We start from the raw sequence: 20,706 nt of genomic DNA on the forward strand, positions 1-20,706 counted from the left end.
ATGTTCTCATCTACTATTCTTATAATTCTGACTACAGTATTAGCTATCGTGAATGCTGGTAGGCATCATCACTACCATTCCAATAGTTACCGTGGATACGGTAACGGTGTGCAGCGGCATGGATATCCCTACCGTACTCCACCTTGGAGCTACAGTAACTATTATCAAAACTACCGTACTCCCTACCGTACCCCTTACTACCAAGGCTACAGTAACTACTACCAAGGCTACCGTACCCCTTACTACGGTAACTACTACCAACCATACCAACAACCTTCTACTTACTACGGTTCCGGCGACCGCTACATTGGAAATGGCATCCACGTGGACTCGCATGGAAATGGTTATATCGGTCGGAAGGATACCGGGTGGTACATCTTCTGTGCGTCAAGAGGATGTGTTGGGAGAGGTTAATTGCTTAATTACTTAATTACCGAATTATGACGATTACTTTCTTTGAATGAATTCCCTGTCATCTCAGTCTGTTCACGTCGGCTAGACAGCTTCTGAAGGCTACCGTAATGTCAGAATCGGCCGATCAAATAATTCCAGTTACTACATGTTTTAGTGGATGCGTAAGCTTAGTGATTCTGCGTAGACACTATTACGACGTTTGGAAACCAGGACGTTTTAAAACTAGAAAATTGAAATCCAAGACATTTCAGAACCGACTAAAAGTGTGCTACTGAGATTTCCTGGTTTCAAAAAGTCTTTTTTTGAGATGTCACTTTTAAGGATTCCTGACATGCGGGCGTTTGGACAGACAGACACACAGACATTCGGACAGACATCCGGACAAACATGCCGACAGACAGATAACGAGATCTCCGGACAAATCATACTTGCGACGGTCTGGAAATTGAAATCTTTGAATTTTTGACTAAATTTTCAAATTTCGATTAAAAGTTGAATCTACATCGAATTTCTAACAGTTTTTGATGAAAATTTTCAACAAATTGGGTTTTGGACATCCGAACAAACAGACACACACTTGGACAGGTTTGCAGAAAACTCCAAAATCCGAGATTTCCGGCAAACGGATATTCAGTTAGACATCCGGACACACAGGGACACAGACAGACAAGCAGAACATTAGTTTTAGGACATCCGGACACACAGACAGATAGACAGAAAACATATGTTTTGGAAATGCAGACACACAAAACGACAGATGAAAAAACAGAAAAATATCATCAAAAATTTTGAAAAATGGAAGAAAAAAGTACACAAATTTATTCGAAAAATTGTCAAATACTCAAATAAAGCCGTTCAATATATTGATATCATAATGTTAGCGTCAAATTGACAACAGTCATCACTAAGAGGCAATCAATGAAGTCAATTATCCTCTTCCAACACATCCTCTCGACGCACAGAAGATGTATAGCCCGGTGTCCTTTGCTCCAACATAACCATTTCCATGCGAATCCACGTGTACTCCATTTCCAATGTACTTATCACCATATCCGTAGACCTGCGGTGGCTGGGCATAGTAGTTACGGTAGTAGTTCTGATACGGACTACGGTAGGCTTGATAGTTACCATTTCCATATTGATTTGAGTATCCTTGGTAAGCACGGTTACGGTAGTAGGTGTCCTTATAATTGTTGTACCGGGATTGCGCCTCAACAATAGATAGTACGGCGACGAGGACAATAAGAAGCTTGATAGAGAACATTTTCGAGATAAGAGGCGATTGGGCGGGTGCTTATTGGAGATCAAATCAGAATGCTTATTTATATTGTACGTTGTGGGTGGGGAGGAGGGGGAGGAAACGAGCATAAAGTCATGCTTCTGGTTAGTCTTCATGTGATGTAGATTTGATCGGTCAATCTTTTGGTGATACGTGTGTGTAATGGTGGCGGGGGAACGGAATAAGGACAGATGGAAAATTTTATGAAAATCACCCAATATATTAATTTTGTGGGCAACCAGGATAATTGGTAGTTAGGTGGAACGTACGGAAGATGGGACAATGAAATTTTTACAAGAGAAAATCTCTTTCAAACGACTGAAGAATTTGGTCCCTAATACTTTCGAGTCCGCAGATTCCGAATGTGATATTAAATTCTGCTAAAACCTTCTGTGAACCGTGTTATGGTCCGTTAAACTTTGCCGAGATGTCTACCCACGGGTCATACTCAACTCACAGAAGGATTTAACAGAATTTTATTTCAGATTCTGAATCTACGTACGTAAAAATAACAGGAACCAAATTTTTGTGTCGTTTGAAAGGGGGAAACTCCGAGGACTACCCTAGTAAAGAAAGGCCCGATTTAATTAATAAAACTAAGAAAAATTCATCAAAATGTATAAATAAGTGGCATAACTTTATAGTAACTGATATACGAAACCATTAGACAAAAAAGTTCAGTAAAACCTGAGTTCAGTAAAAAACACCGAAGAATATAGTGTGCGAAATTGAGAGATTCTGAGGAAAAGAGACATTTTTCATTGGCATTTCGGAGTAGCGCAGTTGTAAGAACTTTGCTGAACTAATAGAGTTCAATGAAATAATGACTTTGGAAGTATCGTTTCGACTTTTTGACTTTGTAATGCAATATAAAAAAAAGTACATATCACTTACCACAGTGATCATCAAATCAATAATTATGTTTTTACAAAGATTGTATTTGAATTGAAAACAGAAATTAAGTATTTGTATCTTTTGATTAGTTATTAACTCGCTTCAAACTGGGTTTTATGAACTATACCAAAATTTAGATCTTGCCGAGCAAGATACGCGCCAGTCCGGTTGACAAGTATGGACAGGACAGCTCAATCAACTAACTGATTTGTGTTCTAAACAAAGAAATCTTTATTCTGAAAAGGTTCTTCGAAAAATCATAATTCCAACCCATTTTTGAATCAAAAGTATCAAATTTAACAGAGCTTGCTATCAATGATAATGTAATTCTGAAATTTAGAATCCTGTTTTGAAATTCTATTCAATCGAAGCACAATAACTTTTATTTGAACAGTATATCATAATCAATATGAAACAAAATCAAAATAGTAAAACAAAAAAGAAAATATATACTCTGTCTTTGTGGATTCTCATTTCCTGCGATGCGTGAGAATACAGTGCGCGTCATAAGTATAGCGCCCCCTCGATTTTCGCGTTTCTGGACTTGGTGCAATCGGCATGAGAAAATGGTTAATGCCATTCGATCCGGCATCTCAAAAAACCTATAATGAGAAGTTTTTTCGAAAATTTCAAATCATGTCCCCTGCTCTGTCACAGGTTGTCTGAAAATCAGCCGCGTCAAAAGTATAGCGCGTTTTTGGATTTTGTGGCTCCGAGCGCTGAAAATCGAATAAAAATATGAAATTTGTTTATAATTAGTTGTCGGTGACTCATTTCTGTTATTTCCTATCAAAATTTATCCGAGAAACTGATTTTCTCCGGCTGAAACTGCTCAATTTAGCAAACCATCCCATTTGAGGAATCTCCATGATTGTTATCGATTGGTAGTTTTGTAAAATTTGGAATCTAATACTGAACACTTGTCAAAAATACACTTCTGGACTTTGTGCTACATATTAGTGATCAATCAACCTTTTTGAGAGCCATTTTCCATCTACACTGCTCGATCAGAGTGACTCCTTGAGATCTGTTTACGACATCACATTTGAACGTTGGCTCATAGCGGAACAAAAAATGCCTTTATGGAACAGAATGGAGTCTGTATCGTTTGTGAGCAATATTTTTAAGACTTTCATGGCAAAAAGTTGTGATACCTACAGTCCGCTCCGAAGTTATAACACCTCAACAGATCTGTAGTAATATCCTCACACTACCAGAAAGTTGCTTATCGCACTCCGTGTCTCCAGAAAAGATATGCGCTTTGAACAACTTCCGAATGGTGTGAAAATATTGAAAATGAGATTAACGAACAAAATCAAATGTTTCCCGTCACCGGAAAAGTTGTTTCTTGATTAGTCTCGAAACGCCTTCGTGCAGGCCAAAATCAAACATGTGCATTGTTACAGTGTGAGCTACACCGTCACAACTGGAAACTGCTTGAATGTTTTTTGATCAAAAATAAGCTGGCAATGTTCTTACCAGTGTTTCTAAATCATTACAAAGTTTGAAGAACTGATTTTCTCGATTCTGCGAAGCAAAATTCACCTAGGATGCCTCAAACAGATCTCAAGGAGTCAATCTGATCGAGCCGGGCAGATGAAAAATGGCTCTCAAAAAGGTTGATTGATCACTAATATGTAGCACAAAGTCCAGAAATGTATTTTTGACAAGTGTTCAGTATCAGATTCCAAATTTTACAAAACTACCAATCGATAACAATCATGGAGATTCCTCAAATGGGATGGTTTGCTAAATTGAGCAGTTTCAGCCGGAGAAAATCAGTTTCTCGGATAAATTTTGATAGGAAATAACAGAAATGAGTCACCGACAACTAGTTATAAACAAATTTCATATTTTTATTTGATTTTCAGCGCTCGGAGCCACAAAATCCAAAAACGCGCTATACTTTTGACGCGGCTGATTTTCAGACAACCTGTGACAGAGCAGGGGACATGATTTGAAATTTTCGAAAAAACTTCTCATTATAGGTTTTTTGAGATGCCGGATCGAATGGCATTAACCATTTTCTCATGCCGATTGCACCAAGTCCAGAAACGCGAAAATCGAGGGGGCGCTATACTTATGACGCGCACTGTATGTACAGTCTGAATTTCCAGCCCATACGTCCATTGCCTTCTGATGAACAGGTCAACTTTTGACTCATCAAGATAACACATCATGCAGATTCTTTTAAGTTTATGTCATTGTTATCAAACTGCAAAAAATTATATCCAGTATCAAATTGTCTTACATTGTTTTCCTTCATCCAAAATATATAGTTCCAGGTGAATTTTACCCAATTTCTTAAAATTTTTCACAATTTCGCTTAATCAACGTGCCAAATCCCAAATCTTACTAAATCCCGTTCAAAGAACACATACTTATCACACATATGAACCGTTTAACCTTCTTTCATCTCATCGTATCGTATCCTCAGAACAAACATTGTCAATAAAAAAGATATGGTAAGAAACCCGATTTCTTCAGAGAAAAAGGAAAGTGAGATTTGAGGTGAGAGGAGTGAAAGTTGGGTACTAATAGTTACACCTAGGAGAACAGCTATGGTGAAGATATAGATATAGATACAAGTATCAATTTTGGCTGTTTTCAGTGGAAAATGGCCAACTTTGACAGTGTATTTCGGTGTCACCTGATTGTCCGATAAACTTATTTTTGTACGGGTTGAACAGAGCAAAAATAGTACATTATTTTTTTAGTTGACCATTTGTTTGTATGGACACTACCATGAAAGTTACAGGACGTCAAAGTGAAAATCTCCAAAACTTCGCTAATTTGCATTGAAATTAGTCGATTTCAGGGACTAATGGGTTTCTTTGCCTATAACTTTCATGGTAGTGTCCATACAAAAAAAATGGTCAACTACAAAAATAGAGTTCTACTCTTGGTCTGTATGATCCATTAAAAGTTTTCTTGGTGTGACATTCAGAATTACTATGACACAATTTCAAAGTTGGACATTTTCAACTGAGAAAGGCAAAATATGTATGATATGTTTTTGGACGGTACTGTGTGTATAGTTCAGCATTAAAGAAAAAAACATGAAAAATCTAAAAACTACCAAAGAACTACCCTGGTTTCAATAATGTAGCTTTCACAAAGAATTCAAAACGGTCTTGAAAGTTTTGAGATGATAAATATACCTGCAAACTGGACCAAAACGGGCCGGCGCGTAAATTGCTTAAAACTTAATATTATGAGGTGAAAAATATATCAAAATGTAGATCTCGGCGAGTTCTATATCCGTCACATACTACGGGCCGGATGGCCATTCGTTAATGCTCCGCGAGCCGGGAAAATGTCCCAAAAAACGCAAAAGTGACCAAAAAATCCATTCTACCCCTGCCCGCGGTACATCAACAAATAACCATCCGGCTCGTAGCAGATCGCTGATATAGAAATCGCAGAAAATCTACACTTTGGCATATTTTTCTGCTCGTAATATTGAGTTTGAAGCAAGTTACGAAAAAAGTCAAATTACATCACAAAAAATATTATAGGCTACAAGATTCAAATCGGTATAAAGCTACAAGATTCAAAAAAGAGAAAACGAAAAATTTGATCAATTAATTTACACTGATACAATATAACAGACGGGCCGGATTGGGGTAAACTGACTATGAGAAAAAATATGAAAAATTTTCAGAAAAAAATTTTTGCAAAAAAACATTGTACTGAAAAAAGTTCAAGAATTTTGCAAGTTTGCAATATAATAACAGTATCCTAGTACAGTACCAATCATATAATATACTATTCAAGTAATAATATCTGCAAGTATATATTCTTAGCCACTTGACCACCAAATATCTCAAACTGCCTTCCTTATATAACACCCAACTATTTCACACTTTGATTTTCCATCTTTCTCATCTTAGATCTAAACTTCTTGCACAGAGACCAATTAATTCATTTATTTCAATTTCTCCTCCTTCTTTTTGCACCGAATCACGTCATTTTCTCCGCGGACAAGCCTCCGAAGATGACATCACTAACAAGCTTCCGAAGAGATAGAGATATCCAAAGATTGAAATGTTTTGATAGCCTTTCTAGCGGAGATAAGAAGGAGAAGCTTGTCTTTGAGATCATTGACGCAAAAGTTCGAAACAGCTGAGAAAAGGGGGAAGTGTGAAGAAGAAGAAGAATCCTGGGATGACGTGAGAAGTCAAAAGACTACCCCGAGTGAAATCTTGTCGCCATCGTCAAAATGAAATAAAAGCGATGCGAAGCGGAGAGATAAAGCGGTTAGAAGTTGAACGATTAAGGATGAATTTTAACATGGGAGAAGCTAAGAATAGAGGGGGAATGTGAAATTAACTAATTGTGACAGTAATTGCGAAATTTTCTTTTAAAATCACAGACTTTTAGATTCTATTACGGTAGACCAGAGTTGCATGGAATTCCGACTTCCGGATAAGGAAAATCACTTCCGACTTCCGGATAAGGAAAATCACTTCCGACTTCCGAATAAGGAAAATCACTTCCGACTTCCGGATAAGGAAAATCACTTCCGACTTCCGAATAAGGAAAATCACTTCCGACATCCGGATAAGGAAAATCACTTCCGACTTCCGGATAAGGAAAATCACTTCCGACTTCCGGATAAGAAATGTTTTCATATTTTTCGTAAATTTCACAGAAATACATGGAAAATGGTCTAAAAGGACAGAAAATAGGCTGTTCTTCAGCCAAAAACTAATTTTACACTGATTTTCGGATTTTCGGCAATTTTATGATCTTTTCTCTTGGAGTTTTTGAATATTTGCGAAAAAATCTAATTCCGACTTCCGACTTCCGATTTCCAACTTCCGACTTCCGGGCGTTTTTTCACTTCCGACTTCCGGATAAGGAAAATCACTTCCTACTTCCGGATAAGAAATTTTCACTTCAATGCAACTCTGCGGTAGACCAATAGTGTCAAATTTTTGAGGCTATGTAGCGAAAATATAGAGCTCCAATTTTGTAGTTGTCAACTTTTTTGTTCGGGCGGTCCCTGGAAAGTTATGGCTCATTGAAGTACGGTCGGTGGCAGTGCTTCCCAAATGAGTGTCCCCAAGAACTTATAATGCTTTAAGGCGCTGTAGCTCCTTAGATAACGCGTGTACCTAAAAATTGCCAACTGCAAAAATGGAGAGCTTAGTTTGATCTTCAAGATGAGCTAAAAATCAATGAATTCGAGTAAAAACTGAGTTTGTGACAAACGTTCAAAAATAAAAATAAATTGAAAAATGTTTTTTTTTTTTGAAAATTTTGAGCATTTTCAAAAGAAGTCCATTTTGGACGGTACTCTTCTTCGAAAATGGGATTCTGGAAACTTGTAGACTTTTATTTAATGATAAATCTCAAATTAAGCTGTTTTCAGCAAAAATAATTAAATAATTAAAACATTTCAAAATGTATATTTCTTAGGTCCGGGTTTCATGCCAGTTTTGAAGGGTTTACAGAAAACTGCGTCAAAGGCGCGCCAATTCTGAGGTTTCAACAAATTTCTTCATATATAAGTAGTTTAAGCTATTGTCTGCATTTTTATAGTTGACCACTTTTGAATATGAGACTCCCTAGAAATATACGACGCATTGATTGTGAGTTCTACAAAATAACTAAAAATGATCAAACTGGAAAGAGTGTCACAGTTTCAAATAATGCCCCATGTTTTTCATTTTAAGGTATGTGATAAAGCAAACTTATTGTTAGATCTCCATTTTCGTAGTTGACGGCTTTTTTCTACGGCGTTGATAACAACCATATTTTACTTATAAGTACCAGTGTAGTTGACCCAAAGCACCTAACTAGGGCTTGAAATAGGACGAGTTGGGATGTCCCGCGTCCCCGTCCCGCGCGTCTCGGACACTCATAAAACGGTTGAAAATGAACCTATATTTTTGAAATTTTGGATATCCCGTCCCCAGCTATGTCTTCAGGCACTGCGAAAGTTTGACTACTCCCCGACAAAAATTGACTGTCTTCCAAAGTGACCGGAAAAAATGTGGGACGCCCCATTTCGAGCCCTACACCCAACTGTCCTAGTGCCCAAAATTGTTCAATTTTGCTAATTTTTTAATATGTCAAAGATCAAATCGATTTCTTTAATTTTGTAGTTCCCAACTTTTTTCTACAACCCTTCTCTAGAAAGATAAGACAGCGATAATTGGTATACCTTAATTATGAGTCCCTGTGAAAACAACAACATCCAAATTACACAGACCAATAATCTCTTTCTACAAACAATCTTATCGCATCTCAATCTTCCGTTTGTCCCTGCAGGTGTGCTCCACACTACACATCATCTCCACTCGCCCTCTCTCACATTGTCAAAATATGATCAGATAATTGCCCAGTCTACAAACTACATACACGTCCTCTTTTCTCATTGTCCTTACACCTCATCCATTCCCATACTCCTATTCATTACTATGCCTTCATCCCCCGCTAAAATCAATACGGCTCCCCAGCAACCGTCTACAGTACCCCGTGATCTTATAAAGCGGATGGTCAAGCTATCACTGACAAAACAGAAGAAATTGAGCGAGTCGAAGACGTCACGTCTTCTAAACTACACTCTGAATAAGAACCACTGCTCAAGGATAAGAAAGAAGGTGGAGAATTGGCGGAAGGCCCTGAAGGCGTCAGCGGCTCCAAGGAATTCAGAAGTCGTCAAGCCAGCTAAGAAGCTTCAACCGATCCCTCCAGTCATGCCAAATCCCATCCCAGTGCCTAGAGTCATGCCAAACCCTATCCCTTCCCGTTCCCGCCGCCCCACTTGGTTATCCCCACTCTGTCAAATTTCTAATTGTCCTATTTGGTTTGCTTCACCGTCCAAGTTCCCGCCAGGATATATTGTGCTTCCTAACCCAATCAGATGGCGATAAGCAGCAATTTTATTTTTCCATTTTTAATTTCAAATTTGTAATCCCCTGTAATCTTAATATATCCGATTCTCATGTAAGCCTTATCAAATAATAAATGAACCCATCCATGTTTTTTTTGTATTTGTACTGCAGATAAGATAAGATAACCACCCCATGGTACAAAAAAATCAGATGGTCAGACAGGATTGATTTACGGTCGGTACTGACATGAGAGGGGGATGGTCAGGAATAATTGAATTTCGAAATTTTTTAAATTAATAAAAATTTCAAGTCTAGATCTCTATTATCCCAAAGAGATATGCCTTCTTAAAAAATGTTACTCATTTTTCCAATGTCAATAAAAATTGACTAACTTTGAGAAGCTGTAACATTGCAATCTATTATCCGATTTTGCTGATTTAATAATATATTATGGAACAAGTCCAGTTCTTTATTTTTGTAGTTGACAACTTTTTTATACGGTGACTCCCTAGCGAGTTATACGCCGCCAAAGTGACCAACGCTGAAAAACTGAAAATGGTTGATTTGAGAAAAAAAAATTTTTTTCGAAAATGGAGGTCAGGGTTCATTCTGTATGCTCTCCGAATTTCTTAAAAATCTGATGAATTCCGACTTTAGGACGTATTCCCAGAGTCTGTCATATTGTTACCGTGTCCTTGTAATTTTTGTAGTGTGAATTGTAAGTGTGCTCCATTGCACACAGTGCGAAATTGACTTGCGTTCACACTACATCCCAAGGCCTTCTTCTCATTCATTCTTGTTCTCATTCGTCTTCTATTCGTCGTCTCCCAAAAACCAATAACTATTATTATGTCCCCATCCACGAAAACCGCCTCAACCACCTCCCAACAAGCTAAGAAGAAAACTCTCTCATTGGCTCAGATTAAATATGTGATCGCTCTCCACAAATCTTCAATGACTAAGCAAAAGTCAATAAGCGAGTCTACTGCCAAAGTTGCCAGTCTCCGAAAGTATACTGTAAACAAGAATTACATTTTACAACTGCGAGTCCATATGTTGAAGATAAGGAAAGCGATGGCGGATAAGAAGCAAGAAGCTCCAAGCGTTGCTGCTCCGGCTCTCCAGGAACCCACGGAGCAACCAATCATCCGTGCCAATCCAATGAAGGCCTCACCGATCCCAACCCGTCGTCGTTGCCCAGCCCCATTGTCTCCACTTTGCCAATAGTGTGTGATCTACTTGGGAGTCAATAATTTTCACTTTTAATTTCGATTTTTATTTTCTTTTTCTTTCTGCCATATCTTTTTCCTGAAAGCCCTTCCAATCAATAAACCATATTCAACATAGTACACAGTTTTTCTAATCCATTTTTTCAAATTGCAGACTCTTGGAAAAACGGTGGGGAAGATATTGATTTTCGGCGCTGCCTTGACATGAGAGGGGATGGATCATGCTTCGTTTGAGAAGGTCCAGGGGTGTCGGGAATAATGGAATTTCGAAATTTTTTGCATTATCCGAAATTTCAAGTCTAGATCTCTATTTTTGTTGTTGACAACTTTTTTGTACGGGCGGTCCCTAGAAAGTTATAAGCCGCCAAAGTTAGAAAGCCGGGATCCCCAGAGGTCACTTAGTCGGCACATAACTCGCTAGGGTGGTTCCGTATAAAAAAGTTGTTAACTACAAAAATGGAGATCTCAAATTGTTCTATAACATATTACAAAACCAGTAATATCGAATGTTAGATCGCAATGTGACAGCTTCTCAAAGTTAGTCACTTTTCTTTTTTCGAAAATTTGGAAAAATAAGTAGCATTTTTAAGACGGCATATCTCTGTGGGATGGCGTCTTACAAAAAACTTGTCAACTACAAAAATCGAGATCCGGACTTGAAATTTTTAATAATATAAAAATTTTTGAAATTCCAGTATTCCTGGCACCACTGTACCTTTTCAAACCCAGAGAAATCCTCCGCTAGAAAAACGATATCGATAGATTAAATCGTTTTGATAGTCGCCTTATCTGTCGGTGATAAGGAAAAGCCCGATATGACGATATAATTGTAAGTAATGGACGGAACAACTGGGGGGCAACTTTATTAACTACCAATTATTATTATTATTATAAAAAACTCCTTGAGATCCATCGTAACCATCAACGACTCTAATCCTCAACCTCTTCCCGGACATCCTTTTCCATTACAAAACAAGTACAGTCCGTTTTCCTTGGTGCCCACAAATGAGTTTCCATACGAATCGTAGTTGATCCCTCCACTCGAATAACTCGGCTGTTGTCTCATCCCACCGAACAGAAGCTCGGCAAGTGATGGCTGGAATCTTGGTGGAGCAGCAGGAGCAGGCTGCGCGTAGTAGTTGTTGTAGTTGTTACCGTATCCCTGGTACTGTCTTTGGTAGTTGTTGTAGTGGTTACCGTAACCCTTGTAGTTGTTGTAGTTGTATTGTGGTTGGGTACGGTAGTATCCCCGGTTTTGATATCCTCGATTCGTTGGGTATTGATAGTAACTATTGTTGTTCCGATATCCAGCTTCTCCGATGGTGAAGACGTAGATCAAAGAAATGAGAATAGTGATAAAAGGGAACATTTTGGAAAGAAGAAGGGGGCGGTGCCTGAATAGATTGCATTCAGAAGCTTATTTATATATAACCATGACGTACATGGTCTGTTCCGAAGTTTCGAACAAACAGGGGCGGAGTTTCGAAGGGAAACCAAAAACCGGGACCTTATCGGGGTCAAGTAGTAGGAAAACTTGAAATTATGACATATTTTTAAGTCGACTTGTCTGTATATCTGTTTGTCCGAATGTCCGTAATACCGTTGGCTTGTTCTTGATATTTGTTCCAGATCAACATAAATAATTGTCTGTCTGTCTGTATATCCTTGTGTCGGGATATCCGAAATCCCAGTTCATTAGAATTCCCGGATTTTCCAAACTTTCTATTTTCAATGATACCCGCTATTTTGTCTGTCTGTGCGCCTCGTTCGTCCCGATTTCCATGTTCGCCATGGCCTAGTTTTTCTACGCTGGATAAAGTTAGGCCACCATTTTATCAGGAAATTAGTGATATCGATGTCAGTGTCTCAACTTTTACTGCTTTCGCTTGCTTGTCCAGAAAACGCGCCAACGGCACCCCCAGCCAATCTCATTTTTCAAGGAAAATAGTATTCGCTGACTATTGAAAATTCTTCCACATAAACAGGCGCCAACGGCACCCCAGCCTATCTCCTTCCTTCACTTTTATTCCCAAATAAAACTTTTTTCCCTTTCCTTTTTGCACCGAATCCCATCGGAATCACATCATCACTGATAAGGTATGCTAACACTCGTCACTTGATAGTTTCTCCGTAAAAAATCGGCTATAAAAAAGAGATTCGACGGAGATAAGGAGAAGCCTGATATATTCTCTAGTCGATAGTATTCAAGATACAGATTATTCGAGGCATTGTGACGGGGTGGTAGATCAAAACGGGGTAGAGCACTAATGCGGACATTTAGGGCAAAAAAGGAATGCAAATAGATTGGTTTCAGAATGCCAAGCAGCTAAATTTGAGCTCGAGACTACAAGAAAATTTGGATATAAATATCAAAAAATTGACGGAGCGGATATCTGGACACACACCAAAAATGCGATAAAAGTAGTGGACTAGGTTTCCAAAGTAGGAAAATCTAGGCCTTCACAAGTTTGCTACCAAAAAACGCGCTAATGGTGCCCCAGACTCCTAATTGTTCTGGTTACTGCAAAAATACCGTTTTTCATCCACTTTCATTCCCAAATTCAATCCCAATTTTCTTTTTGTACCGAATCCTAACGGAATCACATCATCACTGATAAGGGATGCTAACACTCGTCACTTGATAGCTTAGTATCTCTTATACCCAAAGATTGAAATGTTTTGATAGCCGCCTCACCCGAAATCTGTCGGAGATAAGAAGAAGCCTCTTATTCTAGTCACCGGTATATCTCCTATTGAGATCATTGACGCAAAAGTTCGGATACCGACCGACAAGGGGGGATCAGCTGGGGGGTATAAACATAAAACCAGCTAGCTACATGAAAAGAAAGAGATAATAAAGATAAGGAGAAGCCAATTGAACGATAGCCGATGAACCTCGGGATGAAGGAGGAATTCGGGTGAAGAAGAAGAAAACTTCAAAAAATTGGAACAAGATTGTTCCCCAAACTTGAAAAAACTGGGAGAACAATGGGTGCAGATTTTTATGGGAAAATGAGGAGAAACTTGTCTAGATGCGAGGAGACATCTGGACATCCGGACACAGACAGACTATAAGGCATAATTGAGCTACAGTAAGACTTAAAACTCAAGATATAATAAGTCAAGGTACTGTAGAACGTCTAGATGAGATTAGCATGACAGCTGAAGAACCGATTACAGTAAGCCTTATATCGAAATGTGAAGATACAGTACTCGTAGCAGAGTAAGGTACAGCACGACTTGTAGAACAGATTACTGTAGGACCAAAAGTTCAAGGCTCAAGAATCTACAGTAAGACTAAGAAATCTAATCTAAATACAGCAGAACTCATGTCGAGGTACAGTATGACAGCTAGCTACCTATCGGTCATAAAATTTCAAAAGCCCTTCAAAATTTGCCACCGAAAATGTTATTTTCCTGCCAAAAAAGATAGTTTCTCTCTCATAGCATTCATCTATCCAGTTCTCTCTTTATCTCCTGCCACAAACATCCAAATGGATGCCATTCAGAAGATTAACTGATTGATTCATTGATCTTCGGGGTTATTTGGGGGGATCTTTGGGGTAATGTTAGATAGTCACTAAACTATTTCAGATTACTAAAATCAGGTGGAAAACTAGATCGGGTCCTGGAAAGCCAGAGTAAAAAGTCAATTTTTGACGGTATTAGTCTAATAAAGCTAACGAATCCCAGCAAAAGAAAAAGAAGAGGCAGCATCTATGAATTTTTATCAAATTAGTGTCCTCCTCAGACACATTTATATATGGGGAGGCTTGCTTGCTACATTCTTGGTGATCCATCATTTTCCGATAATTGGATTTATATAGAAATAGAGAGTTCGGAGAACGGAATCGAGGTTAATGGGGTTAACCGAGTGTCGCTGGAATTATTGTTTGTCCTAAAGCATTATCAATAGGTTCTTGCTATTTAGTAAAACCAAAATCCGGGTGAGTCCTAGAAATTCATCCTGCCGGATCCTAGACCATCTCTTGGAACTTGGAAAACTCCATCTGGATCCTTAAAACCCCTGAGCGACTTTACGTGGCTTAGATTCCTAACCAACTCCTCCATCCCTACCCCAAATTTTATCGTCCTACCTCCCACTAATCTAATTAGTTCATCAAGTTCAACTACTTCCCATTTCTCTCAGTTACTTGTCATCTCCAATTCAATCAACCCCACCCGCTACATTTCAATCTGTGACCATCCCTGGGTTTCTAAACTTTTTGAGATCGCGCTGAAAGTGCGCTCCACGGCTAATTCCAAGATTTCAAGAATACCTACTATTAAACTTGACCCTTCCTTCCCTTCAACATCATTCCCACTAATTAGTCGCCTTCCGAAACCCCATTATATCTTTTGATTTACTGATCCAGGTCTCTAGTCAGTTTTTCCTTCTAGTAGTAACCCTTAGAGACTCCGCCTCCAAAGGCCAAATACGTCATGTCTATGTATAAATAAGCTTCTGTCTCCTCATCAATTCAAGCACCGCCCCTCATTCTCCCAGAAAATGTTCTCTCCTCTCACTATTCTCATCTCCCTGATCTGCATGATCTCATTAGGACACGCCGGACCGTATGGCTACTACAATCGTGGATACAACAATGGGTACGCTACTTATCGTGGTAATTATGGTAATTATGGAAACTACAACAACTATCCATCCTCTTACAATCGCGGCGGTTACTACCAAAACTACCAGTACCAAGGCTACCGTAGCCCGTACCAATATCAGGGATACGGTAATGGCTATAACTACAACAACTACTACGCCCAACCAAGCTATTCTAATGGTATCAACTACGACTCATATGGAAACTCATTTATCGGAACCAAGGATAACGGGATCTATCTGTTCTGCAATGGGAGAGGATGCCCAGGTCGTGGTTAGGCAGGAATTTCAGATGTCTTATTGCATCTCAAGTTCCTTATGTATCAATTTTCAGGGATTCCAGATATATACCCATATATCTGAAGTCCCTTATCCCTTATTTATGTACCTTACGGGTTTTTGTAATAATTTAATAAAATGTCACCTTGTCGTCTTCGCCGAGTATCTGAAAAAACGCTGAAACTCATGAAACAAGAATTTAGTATTTACAAATAGTACAAGAATCACAAATAGCTCAAAATACATCAAAAATTAGCCAAAAATCATCGCACTTCCCGCCGCCTATTCCCTTTTCCGACGAATCGTTTTACCGGTTGCTCAGCCATCAGGGCGGCCTCCTCCGCCGCCAGCTTCTCCTCGAACTTCACTCGCCACATCGATTTCAGCTTCGTTCGTTCGGACAACGCCGCCGCCGACACCAACCATCCCGTCGTGATTCCGAGCTGAAAATGGCCAAAAATTGGCTGAAATCGGCTGAAATTCCCTTACCAAATAGACACAAATGTACTTGACAACGGCGTCTTCTTGCAGAAAGTAGCAGCCGGTGAGACGGGAAGCACACATCATTGGGTGGACACCGGGCACTCCGACGAGATGTTGGCCTGGAAGAAATGGGTGATTTAGATGGCGTGTCTTCGGCGCGTTTTTGAAATGAGAAATTTCAGCTTAAAAACTAGATTTTGTGATGAAAATTAATGTTTTGGACGTAAAAATTGTCAGGTCGGCTCGAAATTTCTATTTCTTTGCTTTGAAAACGCATTTTTTAGCTCAAAAATTGCAATTTCCGATCGACAGCATAGTTTTTACGTAAAACCTGAAATTTAAGCTTCAAAAGATGCATTATAAGTGGAATTTCAGGTATTTTGTCTTAAATTTTCAACTTTTAGCCCTTAAATTTAGGTTTTGGCTCAAAATTTCCAATTTAAAAAATCACTAAATTTGAAAAACTAAGAAATCCGGTCAAAATTCGGAAAATTTCAGCTCAAAATCCTGGTTTTCAACTAAATGTATATATTTTTTCTACACTAAAATGTATTAAAATCGCGTCAGAGGCACGCCAGACTAATTTCTCACTACAAAAACTGAAATTTCTATTTAACAAATCTGAAATAGCGGAAATTTGTTCAAAACTTGAGGTTTTCAGCTCAAAATCACTAATTTTCGTGAAAAATCCGCACTTTTTGACAAAATCTTATCAGAATCGCGCCAACGACACGCCAGCCACTCATCTTCCCTTTTTGCGTCTTCCAAAGTTGAAAAATCAGACGAAAAAACTTTTAATACAATTTTCCACAAAAATTGAGATTCCAATTGGAAAAGTTAAAAATTTCTATATTTCAGCTTAAAAAACCCCACTTTTCGGTAAGAAATCCCCAATTTTTAAACTAAATATACCATAAAAACCGCGCCAACGACACGCCAGCCCCTTATCTTACCTTCAGCTCACTACTAATCCAGAAAATTATAAGGAAAAAACTATGAAAAACTAAAGATTTTCAGCTCAAAAACCTCATTTTCCCATCGAAACAGCATCAGAACCGCGCCAACGAGACGCCAGACACACATCCTCCCTTCCTGGGTCTCCCATAGCGGGAAAATTAGGCGTAAAATGAAAAATCCAATCGGAAAAGTTGGAAAATGTTATATTCCAGCTCAAAAACCCTACTTTTCTGTTAAAAACCCGCATTTTTTCACCAAATCCATCATAAAAAAAGCGCCAACGACACGCCAGCCCTCTCATCTTCCAATGGAAGACTTTCATACCTAAACAGAAAAGTGTCGCATAAACGAGACAAATATATTTCTTGCATCTCTCGCTGGTCATATACTCCAAAGCGACACGTAGCCCGGCGGCGGCCAAGAATTGGTAGAGAGCCACAAGTGGCAACGGAGCAGTTTCCAGATACAGACACTCCTCGGGACCGCCCATCAGTCCCGTGTATTTCGCCGTGTAGTGCCACGCAACGATATTGAAGATGTATGCCAACGTGGCGCCAAAATATTGAAGAAGAGCGAGCGCAAGCATGTCGGAGTTGTCGACGGTACGACTGATGTACTCTTCGAAGAGGAGACACGAGTTCTCGCCGCTCCCGCGATAGAAGTGCTCGCCGATTTTCCAGTTGATTATGATCGCGATGAACATTGGGATGAGTCCGTACGCGTAGTAGATTGAGGCTGGAAATGAATAAAGTTTCGACAAAGATTTTCAAAAAAACTTGGTGGGCTGAAACGCGCAAGCGGAGGGAGTTGTGGGCGGAGCTTAGACTGCAAGCGGCGTGGTTCTTAAGCCGCTTATTTAAGCTTGCAGTTTAAGCCCCGCCCACAACTCCCTGCGCTTGCGCGTTTCAGCCCGCCAAATTTTTTTGAAAACCTTTGTCGAAACTTTATTTTTTCACTGTATCACTAAAATTTATTAAAATCGCGTCAGAGGCACGCCAGATGCTCATCTTCCCGTCCTGTGTTTCTCCGTACTAATAGCCGAGAAATAAGGCAAGTTTTCAGGATTCCAATCGGAAAAGTTCGAAAATTCGAAAAGCCGTTCAAAATTTAAGATATCCTGCTCAAAATCACCAATCCGCATTTCCTCACCAAACCTTACCAAAATCGCGCCAAAGGCGGTATTTCAGAAAGGAAATCGGCTGGAAAAGCCGTGAAATGCAATTTTTGAGCGAAAAATTAGAAAAGTCAGTGCTAAAAATCCGGTCCAGCTCATAACTCTCTTCAAACTCATTATTATGAGCTGAAAAATACATCAAAATGTAGATCTCAGTGAGTTCTATATCTCTGATATGAAACGGGTCGGGTTAGGATTCTTTATTGCACCTCGGGCGGGGCTAAACTGTCAAAAAACGTGAAAATCATATAAAAATGACACTTTATCACGATCCGCGGTGCAATAATGAATCCTTAACCGACCTCTATTATTTCAGTGACATAGAACTCGCCGAGATCTACATTTTCGTGCATTTTTTAGGTTATAATATTGAGGTTTACGACTTTACAACTTTACAAAGAAAATACTTGGAATTTGACAGTTTTAGGGTGAAAGACGATTACTTTCAGTTTTTCAGCCAAAAAATCAAAATCTTAACGAGTTTCTACATCAAATGCAGAAAATCGACAATTCTCCTGAAACCTAAAGCAAGTTTTGGCTCTGAGTCTTGAATTTGAGACTAATTCAGATGAAAATAAACTATCTTTAACAAAAACTGAGTCGGAAACCGTTCCGTGAGCTAAAACCGATAATTCTAGGAAAAAAGAGCTCGAAAATGCAAAATTTTAGAAAAATTGACAAAAATCCGATATTTCGCCTAAATTTTCAGCGAGAAATGCCGAAAATGAGCATATTTGAGCTCACAAAACCTGAAAAACGGAATATTTTCAGCACTAAACACCGAAAACGTGCGTTTTCCGCGGAAAAAGTGAAAAAATAGTTAGTTTTCTTGGGTTAGAATTGATTCTGAGCAAGTGTTTTTCTGAAAAATGCCTAAAAATCACTAAAAATCAGCATTTTTCCAGCAAAATCGCTCGATTTTTTCTTCAATTTCAAGTTTTATTCACCTTCACCAAAGTGCGCCGTACACATCGTCAACACACTGAGAAACTCGTTGAACTTCAGCATTTTACTGTCGCCGAGCACTTGTGCAGCGCACTGAAAAATTAAGGAATTATTTAGAAATTAAGGTTTTGAGGCGAAAAATGGGACATTCTGAAACCAAGGATGTTTTGCAACCAGCAAGTTCGATCGCGCTCTACCGAAACCTAAAAAATAGTGTGTGAAATTGAGAGACTTAGAGAAAAAGAGACATTTTCCAAGGGCATTTCGGTGGGGCGCAGTTGTAAGAGCTGTGCCGTGTGCTAATTTGTGGCTGGGACGTTTCGCAACTGTTGCAAAATGTCCTTGGTGCCAATCCGACCCCAGTTCCAAAACCAACCCGTCTCGCTCCGTCGGTGACGGCGAACGTGAGAATAATGAAGACGACGTAGGCGTAAAACGGGTGTAACCACTCGATTTCGAGAAGGTACAAGTACAATTCCGACGGATCCGTCGGTATGTCCCACATGGTGCGAAGGGGGTTCTGGAAAATGGGACAATTCGACGTTTCTAAAGCGAAAAATGTTGTTTTTAGCCAAATTTGGAAGAAAAAGTTGATTTTTAAGCGATTTCTACACGGATAATATGAAAACTGAGGCTTTGGGTTTAAAAATGTCGAAAAATGAAGTTTTTGGACATTAAATTCAGTAAAAATGACGAAAAATTAATTTTACAGCGGAAAATGAAGAAAACTACCTCATAAGTTTAATTTACATGAACCATATTGTCAGAAACAGACAATTCTGGAAAATTATGAAATTCTCTCGTTTCTGGGTCGATTTTCTCCATTTTCGTACGAAAAATCGCTGAAACTCAACGTTTTGGGCCGAAAAGTCAGCAAAATTACTGCTTAAATTAGTTTTTCGCACAAAAAGTGATATTCTGCAAAAATCGCGATCATTTTTTACGAAAAAATGAAGTTTCTTAGTAAAAATGGGCAAAAATTACGAAACATTTGTAGAAATTTGATTTTAACTTTGAAAATTTAAAAAAAAATCGTTATTCTTTCAGAAAATGTTCTCAAAAACATATAATTTTTTCCCAGAGTGCTCTCGGAGATAATTCAATGAAAAATAAATTAATTATTTGGTTTTTTGTGAGAAAAGCAGCTGAAAATCCTATTTTAGTGCTAAAAACCAAGCGAAATTGCTGCAAAACGCTGGAAATCTCTGAAATTGGAAATTGGTCTGAAAAAGACGAAAAATTAGCGAAAAATCAAGAAAAATCGAAATTTTCAGACGAAAAATTCGGTTTCACTGTGAATAATGAAGTTTTTGTGTAAAAAATACTCGAAATATGACAAAAATTGCGAAAAAATTCAAATTTTCGAGCGGAAAAAACGATTTTCTTCCTGAAAATCTGGTCAAAAAAGAAACATGGAAATACTTCCCAGAAGATAATTAAATAAAAAATAACCGAATTATGTCGTTTCTGGGTCAATTTCTCGCTTCCCCTATGAAAAATAGAGCTGAAAATGTGAATTTTTGCTGAAAAATCTCATTTTTTGTAGCGAAAACTATAAATTTCTGCAAAAATTTCTTCAAAAAGTGCAAAAAAAA

The 20,706-nt window shown here is 38.6% G+C and overlaps 7 protein-coding genes across 7 annotated transcripts; 4 read left to right on the plus strand and 3 right to left on the minus strand.

Annotated features, from left to right (window-relative positions):
* GCK72_004181 (uncharacterized protein) lies at positions 1-414 on the plus strand (the record flags this gene model as incomplete). The annotated part of the gene is made up of 1 exon (XM_003101770.2): positions 1-414. One exon carries the CDS (start codon positions 1-3, stop codon positions 412-414), a length of 414 nt encoding a protein of 137 aa, XP_003101818.2.
* Positions 415-1,342: 928 nt separating this feature from the next.
* GCK72_004182 (uncharacterized protein) lies at positions 1,343-1,678 on the minus strand (the record flags this gene model as incomplete). The annotated part of the gene is made up of 1 exon (XM_003101800.2): positions 1,343-1,678. One exon carries the CDS (start codon positions 1,676-1,678, stop codon positions 1,343-1,345), a length of 336 nt encoding a protein of 111 aa, XP_003101848.1.
* Positions 1,679-9,015: 7,337 nt separating this feature from the next.
* GCK72_004183 (uncharacterized protein) lies at positions 9,016-9,471 on the plus strand (the record flags this gene model as incomplete). The annotated part of the gene is made up of 1 exon (XM_003101756.2): positions 9,016-9,471. One exon carries the CDS (start codon positions 9,016-9,018, stop codon positions 9,469-9,471), a length of 456 nt encoding a protein of 151 aa, XP_003101804.2.
* Positions 9,472-10,281: 810 nt separating this feature from the next.
* On the plus strand, positions 10,282-10,659 carry GCK72_004184 (uncharacterized protein; the record flags this gene model as incomplete). The annotated part of the gene is made up of 1 exon (XM_003101821.2): positions 10,282-10,659. The coding sequence occupies one exon, from the start codon at positions 10,282-10,284 to the stop codon at positions 10,657-10,659; it is 378 nt and encodes a 125-aa protein (XP_003101869.2).
* Positions 10,660-11,598: 939 nt separating this feature from the next.
* On the minus strand, positions 11,599-12,030 carry GCK72_004185 (uncharacterized protein; the record flags this gene model as incomplete). Its single annotated transcript, XM_003101771.2, has 1 exon — positions 11,599-12,030. The coding sequence occupies one exon, from the start codon at positions 12,028-12,030 to the stop codon at positions 11,599-11,601; it is 432 nt and encodes a 143-aa protein (XP_003101819.2).
* Positions 12,031-15,171: 3,141 nt separating this feature from the next.
* On the plus strand, positions 15,172-15,552 carry GCK72_004186 (uncharacterized protein; the record flags this gene model as incomplete). The annotated part of the gene is made up of 1 exon (XM_003101712.2): positions 15,172-15,552. One exon carries the CDS (start codon positions 15,172-15,174, stop codon positions 15,550-15,552), a length of 381 nt encoding a protein of 126 aa, XP_003101760.2.
* Positions 15,553-15,815: 263 nt separating this feature from the next.
* GCK72_004187 (uncharacterized protein) lies at positions 15,816-19,616 on the minus strand (the record flags this gene model as incomplete). The annotated part of the gene is made up of 5 exons (XM_003101705.2): positions 15,816-15,995; positions 16,042-16,154; positions 17,317-17,727; positions 19,114-19,204; positions 19,488-19,616. 5 exons carry the CDS (start codon positions 19,614-19,616, stop codon positions 15,816-15,818), a joined length of 924 nt encoding a protein of 307 aa, XP_003101753.2.
* Between the last annotated feature and the right edge of the window lie 1,090 nt (positions 19,617-20,706).

Source organism: Caenorhabditis remanei, chromosome II, assembly GCF_010183535.1.
Source record: "Caenorhabditis remanei strain PX506 chromosome II, whole genome shotgun sequence".
Classification (NCBI taxonomy): Eukaryota; Metazoa; Nematoda; class Chromadorea; order Rhabditida; family Rhabditidae; genus Caenorhabditis; species Caenorhabditis remanei.